The sequence below is a fragment of the Clinocottus analis genome, unplaced genomic scaffold (genome assembly GCF_023055335.1).
Source record: "Clinocottus analis isolate CAN_PGR_092001 unplaced genomic scaffold, fCliAna1.0.p SCAF_11, whole genome shotgun sequence".
Classification (NCBI taxonomy): Eukaryota; Metazoa; Chordata; class Actinopteri; order Perciformes; family Cottidae; genus Clinocottus; species Clinocottus analis.
The window spans coordinates 11,513,864-11,523,609 of NW_027175832.1; the positions used below are offsets into that span (position 1 = coordinate 11,513,864).

Sequence of the window (9,746 nt, forward strand, 5' to 3'; positions counted from 1 at the left end):
CCCGTCACGATGCCAGCGTTGTTTACCAGAATGCTGACGTCGCCCACCTCTCGCTTTACCTGCGTGGAGCAACAGGACAAAGTGTGTGACATATGATGCAATCATATTCCCAAAAGATACCCCCAAGTAAAGGAGGAGCTTCCAAATATGCACATTGTTTTTCTTTAAATTACTAAGCAAAAGCCTGTTGAGACCCTAACCCTAACCCAGGTTCTGACATTTGCTAACCCTTACGGTCATCACGAGCACTGGACCCATTTGCCATTTGAGCAGAAAAGTACCTCTGTGGTAACTCCAGGTAGATGGATAAAAGCAACAGAAACCGCGGCAAGCTGACATCAGTGTGACCCGAGTCAAAGCTGAACCATATGTTTTGGTGCGGATGTGTGAGTTCACACATTCACACAGTTCAATCAGGTGTCTGCTACAGTCCTTACACTAATTGGCATTTAAAAACACCAGATGAGTGTTTTAGTCAGAGCGAGTACAGTTACGATGTAGGTCTGGTTGGGGTGTGCAGTGGTGACAACCGACTAACCGTCTCCATTATCACTGTCTTTACATGTCGATATGGCCAATTATGTCAACCTGTATTTATGTGTCATTTGTCAGACTACTTTGTGTTTTGCAGGATGTACTGCTCTAACAGGCAGCTTATTTGGACTTCCTTACAATCATCTATGTCTTTCAAGAGAAAAACAGAAATAAAAATGTTGTAGAACTAAAATCGTGAATCAGGCAGGTGATCACAGAGAGAAACACGTGTCGAACCAGCAGAGACTCAGCTAAGAGTAACCAGATGGTCTGCCCTGCTGCGTAACACATGTTGGCTGTGATCAACAGGACAAAGTAGTAGTGACTCATCTTTTCCCCCCTGTTATTTAGAGTGTGGAAGGATGTCTTTAGAGATGAAGCCAAAAAACAACACACATTTCGATAAGCAAACAGTGTCTTTTAAGTTGCCGGTTTAGTATGGTCCAAGTCTGGCAGTCCAGCCCTCGGCCTTTTTGATGGAGGAGAGAAATGTAACCCTATAACTCTTACATGAGAGGGAGCGTGTGACTACTGATAGATGAGACCAAAAAACTACAAACAGCCTAGATTATCTGCCGTCTTTACCACAGGCATATCCTGTTCAAGAATCACCTGTCCACCAAAACAGAGCCTTTAACTCTAGTGCTACTTCTATGCAGTTGGTTCTATTTTATTGTTTGTGTTCTATTTGAATTTAAATACTTTGAATCCATCTTCTGTGTAGCTAGGAGGGGGCTACAACGACAGTTCATTGTGCAATTGCAATTCTGTCTCGTACAATAACAACAATAATTCCTTGAATAAAATATGTATCCAGTGGGCAAGAAAACTAACCAGGGATGAAAAAGGTGACAAAGATGTGAAGCCTGTTGTGCGCTCCATGGGCACAATGCCTTTTTTAATTTTTACGCCACTAGTTTATAAAAACTATTATCATAGTATGAACTTTAAAAAAGGCACACAAAAAATGAGAGGAACATTTAAAAAGAACCTGTGTATTACACACTGGACAAACACTTTACCAAAAGGCATGTGGTCACAACAGGCTATAACTCTATAAAGATGGCAAAATGCCACAGAGCAACCTCCACTATTATTAGGAGGGATTGTAATTATCTGTAAACTCCTAATAATGACTCATATTCATAGCTACTTTATTGGCTCAACCCTTTGAAGAAACAAGTCAAGTATGACAAGCACTAGAAAGAAAACAAAAGGTTGAATATCCTGTAAGCTATCATATTTGGCCGCAAAATATTTAATCAATTGATATTTTACACCTCCTGTTTCTAAAGCATCTCGAAACAAACAAGACATCTTTGTTTAATCCCTACACGTGTAAATAGTGTTTTTTCATCAGTGAACTATTTGTCACATGATCAGAGGTTCACAACAGAGAGCCGAGACACGCTGCCTTTAACGTCACCTTCAGAAACTGTGTTCATAGTTGCCGGCTTCACATACTAGACCTTAAGCACCAACATACTAGACCTGACCTACAGCACCACGTCTCTTTCAGCCGGGTTAAAGTCAGGCTGCAGAGAGCATAAAGGCCAGAAGACGGGCCTCAAATATCTTGGTCTGTCATCAAGTGACTCAGAATCACTACTGCTCAGCTATTGTCCCAGAGGACAGAAGCAGCGATTGTGTACTTTGTGTGGTCGTGTTATGTACTTTGTGTTTTACTGATACTCCTGGCAGCTTTGTCTTTGGCTATGAATATTAACCCTCGGGCATGAAAACACCCAGTAGTCGGATGTGTACAAAACACAGATGGGAGGAGGGTGTATTTTACAGTGCAGGCTGGAAGGCATCTGTCTGCTGAGCAGAGGATCCTGTTCGCTTCAAACAGTAGGCTTGTTGGGAGACACTAGAAGTGTGTTAAATATTTTATAATTATTTATTCAGCTTTCAGCCGCTGGCTCAGAGCTGCAGCCTTAGCCAATGTCCGCTTCCCCTCTTTTCATTGACAAAAAGAGCATTCTCTCATCGACAGCATAAAGGCTGGAGCAGAGAAACTGCAGACAGGTTGCAACACACCAAGCCGGCTTATGTTCCTATGTTTTGGAATAATTAGGATGCTGCTGTTGCAAGCACACCATGTTGGTGGCTGCTCAGATCCTGCTCTGTGTGCATTTTCACTCAGCCCACATCCAGCCAATCAGGTGTCTGTTTACACAGCAGTCAACCCTCCACTGCCTTAAGGGCAGACACATACACACACGCACGCACGCACATGCACACTATTTGTAGGACTTTGGCATCACATTACTCCTACTAAACTGAAGGTAGAACTCGTTTGTGGTCCATGGGCTGGGTGGTGCTGATAAAGCATGCATGATTTACATACTCTTACACATGGATACACGGTTCATTGTTCCTTCTGTCTGACCACACCCATCGGAAAACATTGCAACACCATGTGCTGGGTGGTAACTAATATCTCCGAGACCACATATTTGGGGCGGGAGCTGATGATTCCTTAAAGTAGCCAGCTTTAGTGCTTATCGTAGCATGAAAGCTAGATTCTACACGTTATTAGACAGTTACAGTTAGCAACACTTTGTTAGCTACCTTAACCCGGGGTTAGCTGTTGATCTCAAGTTGATTAAAGTTGTTCAATTTGTTCACCGGCATGAAAAGTTTATCCTGCGTTTTATGGATATATCATGATTTAAGGTTGCTCCATGTCCGTTTATCAACTATGAGTTCACAGAGGCCAAAAGAACTCAAGATTTGCATTTCTTTCCTAAACATTGCCTAGTTATGTATGCAACGTTTGGGAAAGAAATGCAAATCTTCACAGCCTCACCATTCCATTACGAGTCATACGTCAGTGTCAACAATGTCTCAGTGCAGCACATCCTCACTTGTCTATTTTATTTTCTCATGAATTATTTTTCATCACTTCCCATATGAAAACAGAGGACTTTGAAATCAGATTAATTATGTAAAAACTAAGCTGCATCTTCTCAATAGCAATATGTATGTGCGAGCCTCCTGAGTATATAAACATTACAAAAAAGGCTGCAACTAACAATTATTTTAACAATCGATTAATCGGTCGATTATTTTTTTCGATTAATCGGACAAAAAAAATATAATTTTAAAGCATTAATTTGCAACCTTTTATAACAAAAACTGACTAAGTGCAAATTCATAGTGCAAAAAATACAAGTCAGAAAACAAGTCAGAAAACTTAACAGGATTTGTTTGAACATCAGAACTTGTTCTCTACACTCACAGACATGCACACTCAAACACGTGCACACTCACAGACACAGACACACACACACGTGCACACTCACAGACATTCACACACATGCACAGACACACACACACTCAGAGATACACACTCACAAACACACACACTCACAGATGTACACATTCAGAACTCATAGAACAAGAGATGAGAATTCCAGAAGTGAACACTCAATGTATCAACGGATAACTTACGGACTGCACTTTACCTCAACAAAAGTTGTTAATTAGATATCAAACTACAAATCCCAGCAACACTTCCTCTGCATGAAGCCACTTTATATCGAACTGTTGAACGCAGGTCTGCGTTCTGCACCTCAGAGGAGGTATTTACGCATTGCTTCTCTTGAACCCCCGCTGTATTTTAAAACGAAGACGTTATCTAACCCAACAGCGTGGCTCAAACACGGAGAATGAACAACTAGCTAGCGAGCTAACGACAATGGTTAGCGTAGCTGTTAAATTATTGTACACGCAACGCAACTATGCAGTGACATACGAGATACAACGGGCTGCACCAGAACCTCCTGGACCATCAGTCTGCTACACTCCACTCCACTATTTTGTTCAATACTTAAACATCTCCACGACTTATTGAGTGACATAATAATCGCGTGACACAACGAATCGATAATGAAATTCGTTGCCAACTTTTTTAATAATCGATTTTTATTAATTTTATTAATTAGTTGTTGCAGTCCTAATTACAAACACTTAACTGTACCGTAATTACCATACTATAAGGCACACCCAACTGTACGCCGCAGGTGTTTAATTACCGTGTATAAGGGTTCCTGCTCTCATGGAAGGGATTGTCGGGACATAGATGACTGTTTGGGAACGCAAAGCGTTTATTAACATTTGAGAAACACAATAAAACTTTCAATCAATGAATTAGATTAATTAATTAATTAATTAATCTTTCACATCTTTGACATGACGAACAGCATTCGTGCAGTGCACAAGTAATACAACCGTGCGCTCCCAGCGCACATCCTGCAGTTATAGTAGTAGTGCAGTATAATGTAGCGACCCTGCGCCAGAAAGTTGGGAGATGTTGTCTGGCTTATTTTGGTGATTTATTGCAGAACGCAGAATAGGCTACTGTCGGCCGTAGCCGACGCCAAAACGCAGAAAACCTTGCTCGGCAGTAAAGGTGCAGTAACACGGCTGCTTAACAAAATAACCAGCGTCTTTTCCGAAAAGTGCCAACATAGCAGTAAATGTGCAGTAACACGTCCGTTTACTTTATCAAAATAACCAGCCTACTTTACCAGAAAAGTCAGTCAATAGTCCTTGTGTCATCGTCCTTCTTCTGCGTACTAAAACCACCGAAGTCCTCTTTGTCACTATCAGAAACGAACAGGCCCAGAATAGCCTCATCAGCCACTCTTTCCTTTGTTGTCGCTCTCAAAACCAATTAACTCCTCTTCCTCATGCTGTGTTCACACCAAAAGCGTTACGAATATTCGCAACGCTAATTTGCCTGATTTTACTCGCTCAACACTTTATGTGGTTAATGTGCTTTTTCGCAACCAGTTGCGGCGGAAAGGGAGCCCCGTTACCAGCACATAGCCTCACTAGCTAACCTAAACTGACCCAGCTAACTTAAACTGATCCAGTCACGTTCCTATAAAACAGTTTTCATTTCCGCTATCGACCATGGGAAATTGACATCTATTTCTGCGTTATCATAATATTATCCAAATTTGCATACAGCTCCTGGACGAGTGTCTGAATGAAGCCACTTCCAGCGCTTACTCTGAACGTCTTACCATTGATTCATTGATGCTGTAAGCTATTGTATCGTGTAGTTGGGCAGCGCTCTAGGAAGCAGTGTTCGAGTGTATTTCCGGGGCTTTTATTTTGAAGTTGGAAAACAGAAGCTAGAGGTTCAGAGAATTTTTTTTGTAGTGAAAGAAGGGAAAGACGTTAATAAAGTAGTTGCTGGCTTGGCTGAACGAAGGATCCTCGTGTTGCTATTTTCTTATGATCATACAGTATAGGCGCAAGAAGAACCCTCGGTTATAATGCCAAGGGTACGTGCAGTAGTTCTATTTCTTTCTTTGACAGTCAAATTGATTGCCTTTAACTTAAAAGCAGTATCATATGCACTTCTCCGTTTATTTTCCATAATGAATAATGAATGCATGAACACTTCCTTGGCGCAAACTGTCTCGCTCTCCTACTTTCTGTCTAGCTCTCGTTCTGTCTCTCGTACTGCATTTGGGCTCACGCGAACCGTCTGTCTTGCTTTTGCGTTTCCTTGATAGTGCGCCCCTGGAGGCCGTTAGCTGTGAAAATCCACCACACCGTTAAAAAAAAAAAAGTAGCGGCTCATAGTACGGCAATTACGGTAATCCTTCTGCTCTTCCCTCACTGGACACATTATAGAACACAGTCAAATCAGAAACTTATTTTTGCTGACATTCATTGATATTCATTGATGTGTTTGGATGTGAATCCAAACACAAGATAAGATCAGGCTGTGAGGATACATTCAAGGTATGATCCCAAAAAAAGGAGTACTTATCCCACATTATTTAATAGTTATTGTCAGGCGAAGACCACTGTTCATGTGTTTATTTGCTAATATTCCCACACACGAGATTAGTTTTCATGGGCTTTCACTGTCATTTATTTGTGGTGATTATTTCAATAAAAAGAAAGATTATTGAAGTCCGATGTTTGTAGTTATCTCTCATTAAACAATTCCAACTATGTAAAGTGTGATATATGTAAACAATAGTTTGAGAACAGGTTAACAGCTTGTGTTGCTACCAAATTAAATTGATTTTACAGGGAGAAAACTCAGTTTGATTTATAAATTGTGTGGTAATCCTAACTGAACGGGTTGTAGTAAACTAAAGACGCCACAGGGGGCGGCGAGCCCAGCATGGCAGTTGTAAATGGTGCAGCGCCCCCCTTACCTGGTCAGCCACTCTGTAGACCTCGTTCTTGTCGCTGCAGTCACACAGGTAGTTGTGTACACTGGTGGCTCCGCTCTGCTTGGCCAGCCTGGCAGTCTCCTTCATCCCGTCCTGGTTGATGTCCCACAGCACCAGCACAGTGCCGAGAGCTGCAAACTCTTGGGCCATGAGGCGGCCGATTCCGCTACCGGACCCAGTAATCAGCACCACCTCCCCAGATATGTCCTTCTTCCTTCTGGGCACAAAGAGGTGGACGAAAGATTCCACATTGTACCAGATGGACAGCAGGATGACTCGGAGGGTCTCCAGGAAGAAATTCATGATAGATCTAGGACGGACAGAATGGTTACTTACGTTTTGTGCATCCAGATATTATTAATAAATTAAGATACAGTTTCAGATTTTTGAAGTGTGAATGCTTCCTGTATAACTAAGTATAATGTTAATGCTAGGCCATTAACAGATCATACCACGGTCCCATGACTTCATGACACAACCACAAAGCTAAAGGGGGTCTTGTTAGACAGTTTTTTAGAACACATGAAAGCTTCTTAATTCACCAGAGGGGTATCTACTTACATATTTTACATCGTAGAACAAAACTCTTGAAGTTTGTGTTATGCCCAGAACTCATTTCAGACATCTAACCAAAAACGCATTAAAAATAAAATTATAGACTTTGGGAGGAAGAAACCAGAAGTGGACTGACTCAATTTTGGGTTTTAGAACTCATTTCCACCACACTCTATGGGACAACATAGTAAACAGATAGTGATAAGGTTAAATATTTACATAATGTTCGAAAGCAATTTATTAAGTGGCATCTTATCTCATCTCGTGCTATGACAAGCAGACGGAAGGCAACTGGGATCGAACCACCGATTTTAAGATAATAAAAGCAGGGCAGACACTGGGTGTGTCTACTACCGGACACTTGAGCACTTCGAGCGCTGACTTTCAGTGCTTAGGGCGCCACACTGACAAATCCAGTGGAATTCAGTGCACTGAAAGTACCTGGATGGCGCATTGCAAGCGGTCAAAAAATGCAGTGTAATACGATGGACACTACTTGTCCTAAACAGGCGCCATCTTGGCTACGTAGCGGAAAAGGAGGAGCCCTTTCGCAGATTTGCGTACGTCACTCCCGGCCTAATTTCGCGGGTGTCTCAAAAAGATTTGCATCCGCACTTCCGCCAAGTGGTTAACGTAAGTGTCCCCTTTGATACAGCACATATCAGCGATGAGTGCACTACAGATGTTAGTGCACTGTATTGCAGTGCACTGTATTGCAGTGTACCTCGTAAAGTGTTCGGTAATAGACACACTCACTGTGTTCTGTTGGAACACATTGTTAACAGTTTTGACCAATCGGGCTTTGAGCTTAGTCAGAACCGGTAAGTGTGCTCACACTGTACAATTAATCGGCCACAACCATAGAAGTGTACGTAGTCATGGTCACGTCACCCATTTACAAGTCTCAAGTTTGGCGGTGTAGCCAACGCAATCTTAAAATAAGGCTGTCAACATTTCGTTGTTTTCTGCAAACTATGAATAAAAGTTACCCTATTTCGAATGCAGAGGATAGAGTAGATAGCATGGAGACGGAGTAAGTGGAACACACTTGCAGAGCATAAGTGGAAGACACTAATGGCTGGAGGATGCAGAAAGTGAGGTTTGTCGGTTCACTCTTAGGCCACAGCAGTCTCAAGACCGCTATGAAACAACAATAATAAAACTAGCTCTAAAGCACACCTAAACAGTACTGCTTATAAGGCTAAGTTTTTGACTGTTAAATTTGGATGCAACAGAACATAACGTAGGAAGTAATATTGAGTGTTAAACAAACTTTGAACAAAGCATGAACTTTCAGGGAAATGTTTTAAATTGTATTTTCAAACTAAATTAGAGATGTATGCTGGAATTTTTCTGTTAATCTATTCGTTGACTTGTCATGTTAGCACTAAGTTAGATTTAACTGTTAAATTAAGAAGTCATTATTGATATATAAAATACTGTCGGCTTTTTAAACGAGTTAAAAGCCCTGGACACATACACTGGAACACTGTTTCCTGGAGAGCAGGAAGCAGTAACTCAATATAATAGTTTATACCACAGTGTAACGGACTGAGTGACTATTCACTTATTGATTTAATTCAGTCACTTATTACACGTTTAAAAATCGAACTCAACAGAGTACCGAAGGTAAAACCTACAGTTATTGGACTCCTATTGAAACCAATAGCTGTGTAAAGCTTTAACGTGTCTGTGAGTAACGGTAACTTCAACGGCTCAAACGCGTGGAAACACATGGTGACTTTAGGTAAAAATAATAATAATACACGCACTGAGTACATGTCCGAGCAACGGGTTAATCCAGGAAAGAAACCTTAAACTTTTAAAACCGTCGATACCTTGAACAGTTATCCCTGCGCGATAAACAGAAGACAAACAGCGAGTTTGAAGAAGAAAGCGGGGTAACCGCTGCGTCCGCTAAATCAAAATTGAGAATCGAACTTACCAAGACAGAAGTCACGCGAGCTACTGACGCATGTCCCGCGGGTACCCAGAGTAACGTTATCAGCTTTATCCGAGACCTTTGCTCGCCACATAGCCTAACGTTACGACACACTCCGCTCTAACCAAACAGTGTTATCGGGTGGAAGTGGATGAAAGCCACGCTAAAAGCTCCCGGAGCCGCTGGACTTACCGTGATGGCTTGGTTGAGTTTCCCGGATGAGGCGCGAGCGTTTCTGTAGCCTCCGGAGACAATAAGCAGGTTACCGCGTCAAGCTCGAGCTGAACGCTACTCGACGGGGAGACGCCGGATGTGTCACATGACGGATAATCAACCACTCCCAACACCGCGCGTCTCCTCTCCCACGCGGTGTGTTCTGGGACTTGTAGTGTGTTTTCACTACAACGTAAGACGAATGTTAAACTAACACTAGAGCTCCATACAAAGCACACAGTAGTGCATGACGGTTATAATAAATCAGTTCAACGACGAGAAAACAGTAAAAG

At 41.9% G+C, this 9,746-nt stretch overlaps 1 protein-coding gene across 5 annotated transcripts in view; it reads right to left on the reverse strand.

Moving 5' to 3' along the window:
• The window catches only part of sdr16c5a (short chain dehydrogenase/reductase family 16C, member 5a), a 46,572-nt gene extending 37,036 nt beyond the window's left edge, over positions 1-9,536 (reverse strand). For 3 of the 5 annotated variants that reach the window (XM_068570932.1, XM_068570933.1, XM_068570928.1), the window contains exons 1-3: positions 9,433-9,536; positions 6,726-7,053; positions 1-59 (exon numbers count right to left, since the gene is read on the reverse strand). The exon at positions 1-59 is cut by the window's left edge and continues 73 nt beyond it. In XM_068570932.1, coding sequence (XP_068427033.1) covers positions 1-59; positions 6,726-7,046 — 380 coding nt within the window. In that variant the 5' untranslated portion in view covers positions 7,047-7,053; positions 9,433-9,536. Of the gene's footprint in view, positions 60-6,725; positions 7,054-9,136; positions 9,216-9,243; positions 9,375-9,432 lie in introns of those variants that run through there. The other 2 variants (XM_068570929.1, XM_068570930.1) reach the window with 2 other exon arrangements.
• Between the last annotated feature and the right edge of the window lie 210 nt (positions 9,537-9,746).